This window comes from Rhamphochromis longiceps, linkage group LG6, assembly GCF_057381845.1.
Source record: "Rhamphochromis longiceps isolate RC_006_pf linkage group LG6, R_longiceps_female_GT1.1, whole genome shotgun sequence".
Taxonomy (NCBI): Eukaryota; Metazoa; Chordata; class Actinopteri; order Cichliformes; family Cichlidae; genus Rhamphochromis; species Rhamphochromis longiceps.
In genome coordinates, this window is record NC_140562.1 from 32,143,170 (window position 1) to 32,162,794 (window position 19,625).

General features: G+C 42.0%; 2 protein-coding genes across 2 annotated transcripts in view; one reads left to right on the plus strand and one right to left on the minus strand.

Annotated features, from left to right (window-relative positions):
- The window catches only part of ube2o (ubiquitin-conjugating enzyme E2O), a 46,500-nt gene extending 32,525 nt beyond the window's left edge, over positions 1 to 13,975 (minus strand). The window contains exon 1 of the mRNA XM_085410249.1: positions 13,397 to 13,975. Within this exon, the coding sequence (XP_085266375.1) occupies positions 13,397 to 13,828 (432 nt within the window). The 5' untranslated portion in view covers positions 13,829 to 13,975. The remainder of the gene's footprint in view (positions 1 to 13,396) is intronic.
- A 670-nt stretch (positions 13,976 to 14,645) lies between these two features.
- On the plus strand, positions 14,646 to 18,662 carry aanat1 (arylalkylamine N-acetyltransferase 1). Its single transcript, XM_085410252.1, has 3 exons — positions 14,646 to 16,457; positions 16,857 to 17,011; positions 17,690 to 18,662. The coding sequence occupies exons 1-3, from the start codon at positions 16,310 to 16,312 to the stop codon at positions 17,993 to 17,995; spliced, it is 609 nt and encodes a 202-aa protein (XP_085266378.1). The 5' UTR covers positions 14,646 to 16,309; the 3' UTR covers positions 17,996 to 18,662.
- Positions 18,663 to 19,625: the final 963 nt, after the last annotated feature.

Sequence of the window (19,625 nt, forward strand, 5' to 3'; positions counted from 1 at the left end):
TAACTGCTAAACACTACACAGGCTGCTACTAATTCAGCACTAATTACAATACCGTTAGGAGACCCTTTGAACTTGTGTGGGTTGGTTTGTACACATTAAAGCCTCTCGCTCTCACACTAGTCTGAAGAACTGCTGTCACAGCTTTGTGATTGGCTGTCTGATGCTGCACAATGAGGTTCTCACATCAGACACTGATTCTGCAAGGATGGTGATCTTAAAATAAAGTAAATACAGTAATCCTGAGTTTATTTAAAAGTGATGAAGCAAAAAAAAAAACAAAACAAAAAACAGATCAATGATTAGTCTTTGCAGTTTTGTTTATAAGGCAATAAACTGCATCACCAATAAATCCTCACACCCTGATAACCCTTCTTGCTGCTGCAGGACAGCCTAGCTGAAGCCTATTGATTTGGACACAGGAAGGGTGCACGGCTCTATTAAAAACAGAGAAGGCACAAATCCTTTTACCGATGAAGACCACAGGGGATCGACAGAAGGACTAATAGCACAGTATCTATTATAGAGCAATCTCCTTGCTGTGTAATTTGAGAGATGAAACAAAAAAAAACCCAACAAGGAGCACTAAGAGCCGCAAGACAGCACTGTACTGTATATCAGCAGGGAAATGAGTAGCAAAAAGAAAAAGAAGAAAATGCAGTCACAAAAAGGTGGAGAATAGAAGATGGAGACAGGAAGAGGGTGGTGGAGGATACTCGAGAGTCAATCATTAAGACAAAGAAATGGATGTGGGGAAAAAGAAAAGAAAAAAACGTCAGGAGAGAAGATGCCGAAGGGGAGGAGGGCGCAAGGAGCTGGAGACAGGGTGTGACGGGGAGAAAATGAGGATGAGCTGTGAACGTGGTACAGACGAGAAAGCAGCCAGCCCAACAAGTGGGAGATCGAGACAAGTCCCAGGAGAGAGACAGAGAGTGAGGAAACCAGAAAAAGCAGGAGCCAGAAATAGACAAGAGTGCAGCAAAAACAGCAGATAGTAAAATGGAAATACAAAGGGGAAGAGCGAGCGGGAGAAAGTAGACTGTCTCCCCACTGGGCAGGACCAACACTGCAGAGGAAAACAGAGAGGATGGGAAGATGAAGGAGGGAGAGAGAGTGAGGAGGAAAGGAGGCTGGCTCCTTAAGCAAGGCAAGTCACCTCAGAGTGCAGCTATTCCTGTGTGTGTGTGTGTGTGTGTGTGTGTGTGTGTGTGTTCCATTATCCCATCCAGTCAGCACCACATTACATCAACAGTCTCTAACACGTCTCTGTCAGGACGCTGGCTACGGCTGTATGAAGGAAAAGAAATATCGATACAAAATTTAAACAAAAATAATAAAGAGCGAACAGGTCCAAAACATATTAAAAATGTAAAGAAACTAGTGTGGTAGTCTAAAAACTAGACTAAAATTACTCTGACTTTTATTACAAACCCTTGAAGTGGACCTTTGGTGTATATTTCCAGGGGGTTTCTTGGACTCAGTAAGAGTAGCTTTGCATGATTCACAAATCAAAATACTCCTCATTTGTCTTATTTTGAGCCTTTTAGAACAAACCCTTTTAGCTTCTCTGCCTTTACAGTCAGTCTCCATAATCAGCCCTCACTGATTGGCTGCCCCTAATGAAACAGAACGTTTGGTGGGTATGAGGACATCCACTCTTGACATCATACATATAAAAAAAAAAAAAAGAATTTAAAAAGTCTGAGCTTTTAGCGCATAGTTGAACACGCACTAATAATTAAACTACTTCGTATCAATATGAGTAACCATACAAGTGAGGCTGAAATCAGAGAGAAGCACATTAGCTCTACCTTAAAAAAAATGAAAGAAATGAGTCACAATAACAAGCGCTGCAGTGAACATGACGTTATTCTGTCCATTTAACTGCGTCAGAGCATGTAAACACCAGATTATATGAAAATCACATCCCACAACAGCTGATTTTATTCAGAATGAAAAAGCTGTGAATGCAGCTGCTGTTAATGAGAAGGTGGAGAAGGTGGAGAAGGTGAAGGAGGTGGTGGGAGGTGGGGGAGATGAGGAGAACGCAGGGGAGCGAGAGAAATGAAGGGTGGGATGGAGATAAAGACACGTTTGAAAAAAGAAAAAGAAAACAAAAAAAAACAACTCTCAGACACAACAGGCACCTTTTATCCTTTAAAATCATCAGAACTGATGATTTTATGTCTAAATGAACACTTTAGTCACTTTTCTGTAAAAGCTTGAACGACAAGTCTGACAAGTCGTGATGAGGAACACGCATGTTTCACTTTCAAGTTTGAACGCGGTGCTGACAACAGTGGAATTAATGCAGGGATTAAGGTTCCTGTCTGCGCTCGTCTCTCGTGCAAGCATGTCTGCTCACTGTAGACACGGCAGACAGGAAACAAAATTCATCTCCCGGGTTACAGTAAGAAAACCGTGACCTCATACATTACACATCAGTTGGTGTTCTATGCATCTGTTAACCAAGCAGCAGAGAAGGCTAACGTTAGCCCCACTCAAACTAATCTGAGATCAGACTTCAGTTAAAACCGAATGTAACCAACGGCTTAAACGGTTCTTTGATTTACACCATATTAGTACAGACAGTGTTTAACCTCATCCATTAGACTACTCAGGTTTGACTGTTTCATGACTTTAGACTAGTGAGCTAGTCTGATTTTACTCCCTGTCCTGGTCGTGGGCCGGTCTGAATACCTGCTGGACATCTAGTTTAACCAGCTCGGTCTGACAACATCTCAGTGAAAATGAAGTTTAATGTAGGCTGTGTCAGAATAAACTGGCACTGCACCAGAGCGATGTGTAACCAAATTCCCAACAGGCAACATGGACTTTAACCAGCAGGAACAGATGGCTGCTGGTGCCACGATTAGCCAAAGTCTGCAAATTAACACAGCACCAATGTTTACCCACATTTTAAAAGGTCGATTTAAAAAAAAACAAAAAACTAAATTGCCCAAACCCTCATACAGTCTGTAACAACTTGGATGTAGCTTAAATGGAAGGAGGATAACAGAGCAAGATGATCCACGAGGCCTGAAGTCTTCAGAGAGCACAGCAGATTCACAGCTTGTCCCGTCCATTTCACACTTTAACAACAAACTGGTTGCACTCTAAAAGCCATGACCCCCGAGGAGGAGGTCTAAAAGGTGAAAAAGAAAAACATCAGACATATCCTTCCTTTACCTGCTGAGCAGCTTCATCACAACCTACCTAGACATCCTCCATGTCTGTCTGCGTTTTCATGATTGCTCTGATGGATAAGACAACAAAGCAAAGTCACCGCGCATTTAGCAGCATTGTAGTCGTGTGCCGTCTAGAGCACCATCAAATGCTGTCAAATCAATAAACTATCACACACTCAGTACAGCATGAGCTGCACTCGCTGCTCGTGTGTTTATGGGTAATTGATGGTTGAAAACAGCAGCCGAGGAGTCCTCAAAGTTATTGCTTCGTGTCTATTTATTTTTGACGTTTCGACGCAATAGTACACGGACTGATTTGCATTTTATTTAAAACTGGTTAGAAGTTTTTCCCCATTTTCTTCCCCCTGTTATCATACAGTTAAGTTGTCTTTCCTTCAGCATGCACAGCACTTTGTTCATTTTAAAATGTGCTTGTGAATAAACGTAATAAACTTGAACTACTTTAGTGTAACAGTAACGCACAAAATGACAGTTTCAAAGAAAAAAAAAGAGAAGTTTCTGATTTATTTTTCCCCGAACAATTCAAACAAGACAGCAAGTTGACTAAACATGATTTAATGTTGACGAGCAACATTTTCAGATTTTCTCCTGATCCAATAAAAATAGGTCTAAACACTGCATAACTGTTCTAGTCGTGAAGCTTGTGTTTTACCAGTCAGAAACCATCTCCAAGAAGACAAATAAATAACTTTAACCTGAACATTTTCTTGAGGGATGAACACAAAACAGATGTTTGCATCCACTATTCACAGACTTTTGCAGCTACCTGCTGCAGCATGTACAGTCAGCATTAAAGAAAAAGAACTTCATGCAATTTTAGGAGGATTGCTTCACTGTTCTTCGAGGAAGCGTACAGTACGGTGGCTGGTGCCCTGCCCCTCGTCTGTTTGTTTCCCTGCCTGGCACCTGCACAAACCATAACCAAGGCTCTGGGCTCCAAAGCTCCGTTGGGCGGGCCTTGGCAACAGCTTCGTGTCCCAGATTACGCCAACGTCTGCCAGCCTACCACGAGCACCTGCGGGAGGCTTCTGAGCAAACTCCACTGACGGATGCATACAGTCATCTGATGGGTATTAGTGCTGAGCAGTGTGCGACATCCGAGTAGCTGTTTTGACAATCGGCAACACTCAGGTGACCTTTAAAAGACATAAGACCACAGCTCTGAAGGACTTAATCAAATTCTACTGATCCTACTTTTTTAATTTTTAAAAACAAAAACGTTTGATTAAATCCAACTTGAATTGCGGCAGGTTAAACACAGAGGAACTGGCAGAATAAATGATTTAGGTTTTAAACAAGCTGAGCAGACTAAACAAGTGGAGATAAGCAATGTGATTAATATCATCCGCTCAGTCCAGACAGTAACTGTGTTTGCTGCTTTATCAACTAATCAAGCTTAATCAATAAGGACGACACACGCAGTCTGACACCACAGCGAAGTGAATGAACACTCAATTTTTCCTTTGTGTGTACTGTGATGTATTGCGCGATCATCCTGCAGTCAGACTGGACTTAAAATATTTGTGTAATCCAACACAGTGTCATTTTCGGCTATGTAAGAAACAAACAGGGAGGCATCCACACAAACCCCTTCCTGCAACCACAGGAGTCGTTGTCTGCTGGCCTGCTTAGGAAAAATGCAAATGTAAGACACTTTGCACCATCTCCACTTTTCAGACCCTTTAGTTAGAGCCATCCTTTATATACAGTCTATGAATGCAAGCCATGTTATCGTTAGATAACTGAGCTAAAAATGCACCACAAGTTTGGTAACTTGAATAAGCAGAGGTGAAGCCAAACACACACAGGCTGTCCATCGACCTGTCAGTCAGAGCAGCCACACCCCAGGAATAAAATTTCAAGCCTCTTCGTACAGCTGTTATAAAGTGATAGAACTGTGGTAAAGACTAGAACATGGACCCTCTCATTCAGACCTCCACCACTGGCGTCATTTTTAGCCACAAACATTACTGCTTGCTTGCCATGTAATGAGTGTTTGTATAATTTGTATCATTACATTGCTAATTCCCACCCCTAAAGCTAATCACACCTATTCTACTCGGTCAGATTACTCTGTGCATTTCTTGAAATACTGTCCTCGGTGATCGATTTACAGTCACTTTGTTTAGCCTCCACGTGTTTAACAGAAGAACCAGAAATAAAAAAAATAAAAATACAGCCCGACCTCGTGTTTTAAACGCATTTCAGCAGTAAGATGATCTCTTCAAGTGCTCGGCAGCGCTGCAGCTAAAATGCTTTTGAAGAGGCGAGGGCTCGATGGGACTAAAAGCAATGTATGTGATCATGACCAGAAGATGGATAAGAGGTGAAAGAAAACCGTGTGGTGCAGTGGCCCGAGTGTAAATCAGCAGTCAGCCCACACAGTGAAAGACATGTTTCTATTGTGTAGGTCAGCTGGGGGGGTTGACCACACTTGTGTAGCTGGATGGATGGGGGCAGGGTGGAGGGCCAGGTTGACAGATGGGAGTCACCCTGCGGTTACAGCATTCAGCTCTTCCTCCCACTTGAAATTTTGATGGATTTTCCCCCCATTTGCTGCAAACAAGAGCAATAAACCTGTTGTTCACACAAGAATTTAAACTAATTAAACTACAAGCCTGAGAGACAAACAGACTGATGGCTGCCATCACGGTTTCCATGCTAAGGATAGCATACAGTGAATATAACCCCCGCCCATGTAGGGGTGTTCATGATTTCCTAATAACAAAATAGTCATCTTATTATCAAAAAAACAAAACAAAAAACAAATAGCTTATGTAACTATGATTTCTCTTATACATTTGCATTTTCTTCCATCCAGCAACTAGTATGACGTAACACAAATCTGCTATAAACTAGCAGGAGTCAGATCAGCAGATCTTTTCCAGTGAGATCCAAAATTTTTAATTTTATTAATTACAAACTAAGCTCTACATTATCAGGCTTGAACCCATGCTAAACATGCTTGAATGTACTGTATGTTGGGATATGTACACTTATTCCTTTTCATGTACTTTGTTAAAAATTGCTATTCACTCAGGACCTGCACGATTTTTCAAAATTCCAGGTTTCACCAGACTGGCGTGTTTTAACAGCACCACATAGTGACTGTGGTACAGGAAAATTGGAGTTGTGGTACAAAACTGCAGAACTGTTCCCCCCGTAGACCAAACAGAAGAAACCTGCACAGACGGACTGCTACAGCTGCCAAAAGGTTCTGTGTGCAAGTCACAAGTCTACCAAAACTATTCAGTAATTTGAGAGCACTTTGAGTTGAAGGACAATCCAAAGAAAAGGTTCCCATATAAACGCAGCATCAAGCTTCCCTAAATAACTTGCTCAGCAGTGCCTTTAAAACAAACAGAAAAAAAGAAAAACCTTCCAGCACGATGAAAAGGCAAAAATAAATGCAGTAAGACCTGGAGTCTCCCTATTCACCGGGATTTATTTATGTCTATTGATCCAGAACTTCCTGTTTCAGTTGCAATATAACGATAATGGCTTAGCATAAGCGACAAAATGCTAATGTTTTATTTCCTCATTTCACCGTGGGGTCAAGCACTGCGAGCAGCCGAGTGGAATTTATTAATCACAAATCAGATCAGTCTGATTTGTATTCAGAGCAGTGAACCTTAATGAATGCATAATGCTGCTAACTCGAGGGCACTGTAACGGGCAAGAGCAGCGAAAGTGGGAGCTCATCATATGACAGCACGCCAAGAAAGCCCTGACAATTCAACTGACTCTGAGAGCAGAAGGTGGGATGAAACCATTCCCAGGGTACAGAAAAAGCCTGCACATTACCATAACAGCCACCTGGGACTAAACTGTCAGCATGTCTCATTTCCAGTCAACATTTTTATTTTTTTTTAAAATTCACTTTCTCATGGTGTAATTCACTATTTCAGTGAGGTTGGTCTGAGCATGATGGGCTGATGTTAATTAATGACCCATGACAAAAATTCAGCACGCTGTCTGAAAGTGGAAGCAGACTCCATCGTATGAAGTTTTAGCGCCACGAAAAGGGAAATGCCATTTCCTTCCTCAGAGAGAACAATTCCACCTACCTGAATTAAAAGTCACCAAAGATCAGAAAGCACAAGTTTTGGTTGGTGCTCTTGGATGGATACATCATATCCATTGCTTACATTTCCCAGAGCTGCTGGACTGCAGTTTGTTGGAATTTCCTGCTGATTTTCAGATTCAAGCACGTTCCTGAACATCCCGGCTCTGTTTGAATGGTCAGGAGACCAAAAACTGTAATCGCCAGTAGAGTTTGTGTCTTCCGACATGTCCAGAGAGACGGTCTTGGCGGAAACACTCAAAAAGCACCACCTGGTGGTGGTGATGTGGTCAGGTATGTATAGTTGGTATATGGTGTCATAGGTTTGACAACACGGAAGATGAGGTCATCCATTATTTAGGTCAATTATTGCTATTGTTATGTTTTAGGACATAGGGTATTTTCTGCACTATGAGGCACTTAAAATCCTTTAATTTTCCTTATGTATGAATTCTGGTTGTGCTTACTGACCTCGAACCGATTTTATGTGGTACAAAAATCTGTCAGCAAATGTTTTAGTGCGACTTTGGTAAGATAGGAAGCCGCACCGCTTGATGGATTGTCGGAGCTACCGTAATCAGGAGCCTCGCAGAGTAATCAGGGTCCAAAACTCCATCCGCTTCAGGACCTGAAGTCGAACGAACACTGCCGCATCTTTGAAAGTTAAAAACTGTCTAAATTCTTTCATCTGTAATAAAATGATCAGTGTTGCTGCTTTACCAGGTGTAACAATTAAGTTTAACATCCAGGCATCCATGAAAACAGAATTTATTAAATTTAACGGAGTTAAAAGTTAGCAGGAAGTTAGCTCGCTAGTTTCCACCTAAACATGATATACCATGTCCTGACAGAGATTTCTGAAAAAATTAAAACGTACAGCTCTGCTATCACTTCCAACATAAATGAAGACCGAAAACTAAACAGCAGTGGCTTTTTAGGGTTACTGAAGTTGGGCTAGCTGGTATATAATGATGTGCTACGTGATTACCAGCGTCACAGCTATGTTAGCATAACAAACACAGTGAAGCTAGAAGATGAACGCTAACTTTTTTCCACTCGATCCAATGGTTGGGGACAAATGCAATCGCATGGCAGGATGCTGTAAACTTCAGTCAGGAGAACAACTGAGATAATCCATCCACAATACGAGGTTAGTGATTAATATACTGCAACAACATGGGAATAGAGCAGCTGCGAGAGAATTCAACATTAATTAATCAATGGTACGGAAGTGGAGGAAGCAAGAAGAATGAGTTTCGTAAAGTTTGACTTATCTGACCGTTTTGTTTCACTTAATGCCCCTTATAATCCTGTGCGCCTTATGGCCCGAAAAATACGGTACCGGTAATTTAACATCTGTGAGTGATACATAAACTGACAATCACATAAAAGTAATCATAAATTAAATCATATAACAACAGTTGTTTTTCTTGTGCAATTGAATGGTTTTATTGGCTTGACATTGCACAACAACTCAAAGTTTATGGCGTCGAGAGCTGCTAACGCTCTGACCGCTGCTAACGCTCTGACCGCGACAACCTCTTTAACATCAGCAGCACAGCTTCTCATATTGTCCCCACCCTTCACCATATTAGATATTGGGCAGGCTTAAAAGTAAACACGGATGTTCTCAGATGTTTAGCGCACCGCCAAATAGCTATTTAAATGTACACTGATGTCGCTGGTGCATTTTTAAATAAACAAAGTAACACCGAACATGTCGTACACGATGCATGTTCACACCACAAGCTCAGCAAGCTTGCCGTTTCATTTTCACTGTTCCTTCCTCGATGTGCGTTATACTAAAAATCAATGGGACCGTGTTGTAACGTCAGTCAGGAGGGTGACCACAAAGCCCAGATAGAGTTTTTAAAGAGTCTGCAACATGCAGATAAGCTCATAGTCGTTGATAGTTTTTTATATCAAAAGTAATACCAGTGGCGTACGAGGCTGCTCGATGGGGCACCACGCCTGCTGGCAGATCTTCATTAAACTGACCACTTTGTTTAATCTCATACTGTTTCTGGCAACACTACGTTTGTGTACATTTTAAATCTTTGCGAGGCTTCCTCGTTGTGCAAGCAGAGATTTTAGCATTTCAATCATTTTAACTTTGAACGGTTTCACTTTCATGCGCTAAAATGAAGCAACAAAGAAACTACATTAGACTGATCGCCTTGTATCATTTAGAGTTTGCACATAATGGTCGCAATGTCCAAAATCTTATTTCGCTGTGAAAATGTCTGCTTTATGAAACCCGAGAGTAACTCTAAGCATCACTTTTCTCTCCACTGATCGCTCCTGAGAGAAAACGTGAAGTGAAAATGAGGTGCAGCCTGCAGAAAAAAATAAATAAATAAAAAGTTGAAATTTTGTGCAAACAGCACCTTGAAGATGTGCAACTTTGCATACTGCAGGATGTGATCATGAATGATTGATTAGGATGTAAAACTGTACTCTCAGGATTTATGCAAAATGAGCTTGCTGAGACTGGGCGTGCAGATAAGCACAGGAGAAATCACGAATACGACACACAATGAAACCCATACATGTGCACATCGACACAGAGGACATGGTGCTGCGTAAACATCAGCGTCATTGTTTAAGGGGCGCGTCGTTCTGCCTTTGTTCTGACTGAGGTCTGAATGACACTCAGACCAGAACTTTTCTCATTTAACTGGAAAGACAAAGCAAGGCAGCGCTGGGCTCTAAAATAGGCTTCTTCTGGTCGCATCCTGTCTCTGAAATGAGTCTGTGTGAGCTTGTTCCAGGCCTGTCCTCCTTTAAACTCTGTGACCCTTTTCCACAAAGCCCAGGAGAACCCCAGAGAAGCTTAGAGGATGCACAGAACAACAGGTTTGCAAAGTCTGCACCTGCTAAAACGTCTTCATTATCTGGTGGTAAAATGGTAAAACTACACAAAGATGTACGCAGCAATTTACATGTCTAACTGAACTGAAGCTGACAAGAGGTTTTAGAAGGCTGAGACTGTAGTTTATACCGATGCAGGTTAGCGACTTTCTGTACCAACATCACATATGTGCTGTCCAGATTCGACTGAATTCAAGGTCTGATGCTGAAGCGCTCCACACTGCTGTTCCTCGAGGCTGGCTCCAAAATCCAGTCACTACAGACTTCCATGTTAAAATGTTCAAATGTACAGCATTAAAAAGCATGTTAACTGCCCAGGAGAAAAATGGTTTTAATCTCTGATTTTTTTTTATAATTCATCCAGGGTGGAGTGGGTGGAGACGAGTGTCGCAGGTGATTTGTGACAGAAGAATAGTGGCTAAAGCAAAAGGGAAGGTTTCAAAGATGGCTGTGAGGAGAGAAATAAAGGGAGTCAACCTGGAGGTGGCAGAGTTGAAGATGCTCAGAAGAAATAAGGCTATCAGAGGGACGGCTCTGGTTACGGTTTTGGAGAAGAGGTTAGAGAGGCAGGGCTGAGATGGTTGGACCATGTGCAGAGGAGGGATAGTGGATATATATGACAAAGGATGTTGAGGAGGTTTCATGGATGTAGTGAAGGAGGACATGCAGAGGGCTGATGAGACAGAAGAGGATGCTAGGGATAGAGTGTGATGGAGGCAGATGTGAAGACCCATATAGGGAGCAGCTGAAAGTAGAAGAAGAAAGGATGCTAGAGTTCAGGGCGTGGCCACTTAGACAAATACAGGCAGCAGCTGACTGCACCAGACAGTCAAAGTGTTACGGACCATTTAGATTCCTCTGGTCAATTTTTGTAGAGCTTAAAATCTGAGTGTCTGGCACTGTTACCAGCATTCATGCTTTTGTGTGGTACTCTGTTAATTATTATGAGTGAGAAAAAGGAAAAAAAAGAAAAAAATCAATACAGCATAGTGTCAGTGTATTTTTGCATTGTTATATTGTTTCGATACAGGGGCGCCAAATATGAATATTTCGTTAAATAAATACATTAAATACAAATACTTTGGGAATATTACGACCCAGGGGGTTCAACCTACCTGATGGGTGGCAATCTTTCTACAAGCTGTTGCAGTCTGATTTGGACTGACTGAAATCACTCAGAGAAATCGCCAGAGGTTTGCAAATATTTGCTGTCTACTTTATAAATGCAGACTTTAAACTTCAAAACAAATGAATGGCGTCCAGGAGTCTAAATCTATATTTCATACCTCAATAGCCTTCAGAATTTTAATCAATCACCTTGATATCTCAGTTAAAAGGTATTGATTCATATTGGTTGCACTCCACATAATCGCCCCAGTGTTGAACATACTGGTAGTATCAACAAACTACTGATCAACAATGACAGCTGAATTTTTAACATACAGGTTCACAGTGTCCAACCACCACCAACGAGTGATGTAATTAATTAAAGTTAAAATAATGTCAACTGTACTATTTGGGATGCAAGAGTCTAAATTCTTGGGTGCTGGTTTAGCTCATGGGTAAAGCACCTGACCCATATCAAATCTGCCTGAGGACATTTGCACAGTCTTCCCTGATCTTTGTACCCTTTTTGTACCCTCTTCACTTAACAGCCCCTCCCAAAAAATATAACCTACACTAGGTTTAGTGTCCTTAAGGATGATCTGAAACTATGAATTAACCGAATCTCCAGGCGCTGATGCCCAGACAGGGTGCTGCACCAAAAAGCTCTTTGTGATTGCTGTGGTCACTCGTCCTTTGCAGAGAAGACTCTGACTTCTTTATTCGCCAAGTGGCAGTGAAACTGAAGAGTGCAACACTTGTGTGTTAATAGCTAATGTTTGCCTTCAAAGTAAAGAGTTACGCCTTTTGAAACATGGTGGTTTCAGCAGTAAGGTACAACTCTTACATTAAAGGTGAGCAGTGTAAATTTCACTAGTGCTCAATGGTTTGTTGGCAAATACGGGCAAGTTGACACCTTCCATGCAAACTACAGGCGACTGCAGCAACCACAAGGAGGTTATTGGCGCAGCATACAGTTTGCAAAAGACAGCAACCTCCAGCAACCACTCTCCATCCAGTCTCTAGGTCTGTGTGAACTAATGCAAAAAACTAATTCAAATCTTCTTGGTAATGTTCCCGACATTTGAAACGACAGAGAAAATACAAAGCACAGTAATCAACAAGATTTGGATTCAAATGACTAAAAGGACACTACAGAACCCCAAGGCATGGAGGTAGATCGAGCAGATAATTGGGTGGAAGCAATTATTGTTAGTGTTAGATATGTAAAACCCTGCTATAGAGGAGCATTAGAAATTATCAGCCATAGACTATAAATTCTCAGTTCAGCATATCTGCACTATCAAAATTATATTAAAATATTAAAATGACCAGCAGCCATAAAAAAAAAACTAAAAAAAAAAAACTGCAAAAATATGCTCACAATGATGCAAAAGAAGCAGCACGAGTTTGGTTTCAATGTTCTGAACTAATTAAGGTAAATAATAAACGCAATGAAAAGTAAATGTGCTCTAAAGAAATTAAAAATTTCAAATTAAATCCCTGCTGTTCAACTAACTCATTCATTGTGACTGAGCTGGAAAACATCTGCAGCTGATAGAGGGGACAGGGCAACGATTACAGCCTCGTTCTCCTGGTCTGACCTCGGTGCTTGGGATCAGGTTCAACTCAGATATGTATGTTTATATAATAATAAGAGATCTTCTATCACACACAAAGCTTGGTCTCAGGCCAGGTCACACCCAGCTGAGGATCTACACTGAGTCAAGGATGAGCTAATCAATAGGTGTAAGGTGTCTAAGCAGGGAGGTGTACCTGACAGGACCTGTGCAAGACCCTACCTGTCCGGTCAGTGGTGTGTGTGTGTGTTTGGTGTACTAGCAGCGAGCTGGCTGCAGTCAGGTGGATCAACCCTGCTCAACCTGCCGGGACCAGCTGAAATACATGAGGCTACGAGCTAAACTGCTAGCTAGCTTGTGTGCTTGAATGCTAGCCAATTAGCGAGCTAGGCTGCAGGTTTTAGTCTGATGGATCAGGTGAAGCTGATGACTGCTTGGGTAACAAGTCCGCCGATCACCCCCCTCTCCAAAAAACCACAACAGGCAGGTGAAACAAAGCAGTCCTGACGTCAGGCTGAGATAACCACCGACTGCCGGGGTAAACAGTAAGCACGTTAGCAGCTGTGTGGTACCTTTGTCTCCCTGATGTCCTGCTTCGCACCTTCGGGGTACCACTGGACGCGGACAAATCCCCTCCCGAGAGGCCGACTTGGGGTGTCCACGGCGCTCTCAGTGTCCGAACCGCACGGTACTCGTCCGCCTCCTCCACCGCCGCCGCCGTCTCCGCCTCTCCCTCCGCCATCGTCGAGGTCCGAGTCAGAGTTAAAATCCTCCTCGCCGTGGATCATCCGTACGAGGCCAAACCGGACTGAGCCGCGATATCGTCCGGAGACCAGGTCGTGGGAGAAGAGCAGCCGCTGTGAGCCGTCCGCGGTGGGGGAGAGAGCCATGGAAGGAGGCTCGGAGCCCGGGCTGGCTACGGGAGAGGGGCCCGGTGTGGGTGATGATGCCGCTGCTGCTGCGTCTGTCTTGGCCGCTGCATCCGATGCTACGGGCTCCGCCATCGCCGCTGTTGTCAGGGAGCGATGCTGGAGCGCGAGGATGACGGTGGAATAAAAAAAAACTGTAACCTGGAAGCAGCGAAGCGCACGTGTTTACGTAGCTACGCGGGCTACGTATGAAGCGCAGTGTGGCAGCGTCATCACGCAGTACCCGCTGTCACCACTGAGGGGCGCCGAGAGCCAGAAACAGGAGCCACCGAGAAAGACCGCAGGCTGTACGTAAAGTATGATTCGTAATCTGCTGATGGGAGACTCTCTAACTTACTCTAATTGTGTACATTTTTATTTTACGCCAATATTTTAATGGTTACATTTCGTTTTCTGCTGTAAATTACTAATATTTATTATTAGAAATTTCATCATATTTAGCTATGTTCCCTTTTAAATTATATTTTCCTAAGTAACATAGTTAAAAAAGACATCTCTCTCTCTGTGTGTGTGTGTGTGTGTGTGTGTGTGTGTGTGTGTGTGTGTGTGTGTGTGTGTGTGTGTGTGTGTGTGTGAATGAGATCTATGATCCTTTGTGGATCTTACCTAAATGATTTAATATTGTTGCACAGTGAACGCTATACAAATAAACATGCAGCTCAGTTAACAATAAAAAAAGTTTTCCTTTATTTATTATTTAACATCTTTCCACAAATATACATCTGAAGTAGCCTGAGTTTATTAATTTTCAGTGCCCCATAATTAAACATCAGTTGTTTGCTTTAAGGATATATCTGTTTTGTTTTAGATTTGGTTTTTGTGGGGATTTTTATGATAATCTTCTCAGTTTCCAAGTTCTCAAAGACATTTACAAAGTAAACCCCATTAGTGTACAGGAGACAGAATATGTGACAGTTTAATCTGTTTTTAAAGGAACAGGTCTATAAATTTGTGAAGACTGAAAACCAGGAAATATTCTTGATGTGACTTGAATATTCCATCCTCTTCTACTTATCTGATTCAGGGTTACCTATCTCAGACAGATTGAGAGGCAGGGAATACTTTGAACAGGTTACTAGATTATCACAAGATTCACACGTAGAGAAAGACAACCATTGACACCTACAGCCACCAAATAACCCAACCCAGGCATGTCTTTGTGACGAAGACATTGTATCCAAAAACAAGCTACAAAAACACAGGGGGGAAAAAACACGGCATTAACAATATTTAAAACCGTCTCATACCTAAAGACACAGGAGAAAACACAGATAACAGATTATTTATATTTCCTTTGCTGAACAGCACTGTTGCGACTGTCTCAACATCTTCAGCACAGTTGCAGTTTTGCAAACAAGAACATGTAAAATTTGTCTTTTAGGAAGAACGTGGGGATAGAAGTGTTTAGTGTCAGAAAAGGAGGTGTCCCCATTACATTTATTACATCACCTGACCTGTAAACATGAGCACAAAAGTCAACCACTGAAACTAATTTTTCTGTTCAGCACTGCAAATAAATAGCTTTCATTTGTTATCTTAATAAAAAGCTTTTTTTGTAAATTCAAGGATGACAACAATAATTATCGTTTCGCATTAAATAAGCACACTGGTGAATTTACTATTAGACAAACATAAGTCATTTTGCTAATCATCAGTATTGTTAATTTAGTGTAACTGTGGCATAAACCTCACATTTAGGTGGTGTTTTAATAAATTTGTTAAGCATTGTATATCCTGCTCTCGGTGTCAGTTTGCATTAATTTGTTGGGAAATGCCCTCTAAAAGCGATAAAATGCAGTAAATTATTTTATGATTTCATCTCATGAGGGTAAAAGTTTGTTTGGAGAGGATAAATTCTTCAGGGAGCTTAAAACCCCACCAGGTGACAAACAAGCTCCTACACATCCTGTAGCCTAATCCTCTTACAGAACTGGAAAAATAACCCATGGAAAAATCGTGAACTCTGCTTAAAGCGGCTATGGATAGACAAAAGTCTCCTTCAGAGAAATCACATGAAGAGTGGTAAGTCGAGCCCTTAAGTTGGTCCAGTTAAGAAACACGCAATCTCCTCAGTGTGACAATTAATCATCACTGACGTTCTGATGATTAACCAGCCAGAAAATAATTTTCCAAATATCTATACCTACGTTATTGTGTTTATTCCAACCCAGTCGCGTCACTTTATGAAACTTAAACCTGACTTTACAGCAGGCGAACACGAGTTTGGTGTAGGAACTAAGCAAATCCAAATCGGTTGGTCTGATGGAGGCAAGACGATTATCCCTCCTGTAAATATGTTTATGGTTCAGTTTACTCACGGGGAGTAAAGGGTTTATCCATACAGCTCACTTCAGGATTACAAACGGTATAAATACTGGAAGCGCTCCACTCTGTTCAGTCTGCGCCAGTTCTCGCTGTACAGTTACGCGCGGATCACGGACAGCCAGACAAGTTTCATCTCGTTGTTTAAAAAGAGACTGACACGAAATCAGACAGGAAATTGTCAGCGCAGCACTCTTAGTTTTCCTGCGAAACTTTCTGGGAATAATCAGGACTATGTCTGTGGTGAGCGCAGTGCCTTTCCTGAAGCCTCTCCCCATGCGCTCTCCGGTGCCTCAGGGCCGCCGCCACACGCTGCCGGCCAGCGAGTTCCGCTCCCTCAGCCCGGAAGATGCCATCAGTGTATTCGAGATTGAAAGAGAAGGTAAGCAGACTCTTTGAACTTACGTTACAGAGCAACGGTGCTTTTAAATACCTGCCTGAATTTCTTCAGAGGACGCGCGTATTTATGCAGATTTACGCACGCCAAGCGTCTTTTAAGAAAACTGCGGGGAGAGATTCTCAGCTAAAAACACAGATTTTATTTATGTTCTCCGACTGAATAGAAAGCTCTCTACAAACCTGAGCCATCACTGATTTTATTCACGGGCAGATTCTCTTCAGTTAACTGTCCTGTACACTTTCCTTGTGCTTAGCAGTCAGTACATTTGGGAACATTACGCTCAGCTTCTTTAACATCCTGCACAACTAATAAAACTGTCTGATTGTGGCAACCGTGACCCTTATCTTCTTCTTCCTCCTCCTCCTCCTCCTCCTCACACAGCTTTCATCTCTGTCTCCGGTGAGTGTCCTCTCCACCTGGACGAGGTGCGTCACTTCCTTACTCTGTGTCCTGAGCTGTCTCTTGGCTGGTTCGAGGAGGGACGGCTGGTGGCTTTTATCATCGGCTCACTGTGGGACCAGGAGAGGCTTACCACGGTAAGACGGAGCGGAAGACACCTGGACAGTGATTTATCTCCGGTTGAGAGTCGAGCAAAGATTCAACACAGATTAAGAGAGGCGCTTCAAGTGCATAAAATTCAGTGTATGGTGATAAATCTTGCCGACATACGAGTTTAGTGCCAACCGAAGAGAGAACAACAATAATCATGGAAGCTGCCTGACAATTTCTTTTAAGCCTGCAGCTGTACGAGTTTTAAGTTTCCACCTAGCAGAAACAATAAAAAAAAAATCAGATCTTAAATTTCTTCATGATGACGCAGTTATGCGAATCCAACCAAGAATGAAAGACTGTTTGCTATAAACATTTAATATTCGAGGACTGCAGGCTGGAGTCAACATGTAGCTGATATATTTTCAAAATATGCAGCTTTTAATCCCAAATACAATCATCATTATCATTCAAGAGTTTATTCACCATCTTTTAATTCTCATACTTTTCATTCAACTAAAAGTTATGATGATGAATCCTGCTGACGTCATTTTAACTCCAATATGAAATTATTTTTAATGAAACCAGAGTCATTTAAACTTGAGCCCTTCATTTAGCTTTAATTATTAAAGATGGTTTTTGGGGGTCTTTTAAGCTTTAAATATTTCTGTGGGTACCCAGCAGGATGTTTTACTTCTACTGACAGCTCTCCTCTTCCTCTCCAGGACGCCCTTACGCTACACAAGCCTCACGGGACCACCGTTCACATCCACGTTTTGGCCGTCCACCGGACCTTCCGCCAGCAGGGAAAAGGCTCCATCCTGATGTGGCGTTACCTGCAGTACCTCCGCTGCCTGCCCTACGTCCGCCGTGCCGTGCTCATGTGTGAGGACTTCTTGGTCCCCTTCTACCAGAAGTCAGGCTTTAAAATGCTAGGCCCCAGCAACATCACGGTGGGGCCCCTTAACTTCACAGAAATGTTCTACCCCGTGAGGGGCCACGCCTTCATGCGGCGCAACAGTGGCTGCTGAAGACACAGACTTGATGTGGATTCTCTATAGCTGTGAAAGGAGGTGAAGACCCCTGAGAAACGGGGTACAGGGAGCACGTGATGAGCGGTGCAGTGAGTGTTTGTGATCATCGCTGTCTGTGAGTGAAGCCTGTTTGTTTGGCAGGAAGTGACGTGTGAATTCTGACCCGGAGTCTGCAGAGAGCCAAAAACAGAGAGATGTCGACAGCAGTGGTTTGCAAAAGTGTCCTGAAAGCAAGATTTGATTTGCATTGTAGTGAGTTCGTTACACAAAAACCAAAATCCCAAATCTTTATTTTGATAAACGCTGGACATTTGTGTCCAACAGAACTGCTGCCTTCTTTATTTCTTTTATTTTTTTAAACAGTGAGGACACGTTTAAATAAAACTAATTCCTTTAGTAATTCTCCAATAATATGTAACAGCAGTTAAAATGACAAAGGAGGGATATCAGCAAGGCTAAATATTAACATTTAACTTCTATTAAGACTTCAGTGATCCCGTGACTGACCGTTTATAAATCGGACGTGTGGCACTTTAAAAGTCTGTCTTCTTTATGGTCTTGTCAACTTTTTCTTGTAGACAGCCTCCATTTTTGCCTCGGAGTCTTAAATCAAGACAAACTCATTTTTACACTGTTTTGTTCTAATAAAAATTTTATTTTCTAACCTCTCTGTCTTCATATGTTATTTACATTTTTAATTACTGCTGAACATGAAAGGGGGATGTTCATTTTGACATTTTTCTATTTTTCTGGGCTTGCTGAGGACCGAAGTGTCTGGAAAAACTGACATTTAAAGTTTGTTCTTGACTGAAGAAAACAGCAACCGAGGAAACATATCTGAAGCTTTCAGCCTTCAATAAATGTCAAACTCATTTTACGACAAAGGCCATATACAACCAAGTGACGACTGAAACTCCGCTTTGTCAGTGTAAAGATACTTAACTACACATTTAATCTCTGTGATATCTTAAACAACCGGAATTTTCTCTTATTTAATTGTTAATCTATTACTTAGTTGTAGTTTAAATGGCTGTGGGGGAGGTCTATCAGTAGAAAAAGATGTAAAATGTATAAAAATTACAGTTAAAAAAGGTCCAAAAATGTACACTCTCCTTCATATTTTCCAAAGCTGTCCTGCAGGCCGGATTGGAGTCTTTGCCAGGCCAATACTGTCCCCCTGCACTAATATATAAAAATAAAAAAATCAAGTGATCTCTATAAGTCTTCCTTTTCTCCACATCTACAGCAGTTCATCATATGATGGGTGTATTGCTGGGGAGTAAGTGCAGTCAGGTTTGGGAAAACATGAAATCAAACTACTCACAAACGTATTGTTGACAGTGTAATGTATTTTCACATGGTTGCTTCAATACACATAATTTCACATATAACAGTACCGTGAACATCTCCTCTAATTAATTTTAGCATTCCCCTTTTGTTCCAGTAAATAGGGGGGGGGGGTGACATTATTTGGTCCCGATGCACATGCAGCTGGCCGTACAGCTGCTGCATACAGACATGATGGTGGAAATGGCTTGTTGTGTTTCATGTTAAACATTCAGATGCGCACACGTCAAAAGGCACAGTAAAGGTTTCCTTAACAAAAAGAAGAAGAAGAAGAAAGAAG

Bases quoted from the DNA above. Each gene is read 5' to 3' on its own strand.
- aanat1 (XM_085410252.1), top strand. From the start codon at position 16,310: ATGTCTGTGGTGAGCGCAGTGCCTTTCCTGAAGCCTCTCCCCATGCGC. The intron at 16,458-16,856 runs GTAAGCAGACTC...CTCCTCACACAG, and splicing joins ATTCGAGATTGAAAGAGAAG to CTTTCATCTCTGTCTCCGGT. The intron at 17,012-17,689 runs GTAAGACGGAGC...CTTCCTCTCCAG, and splicing joins ACCAGGAGAGGCTTACCACG to GACGCCCTTACGCTACACAA.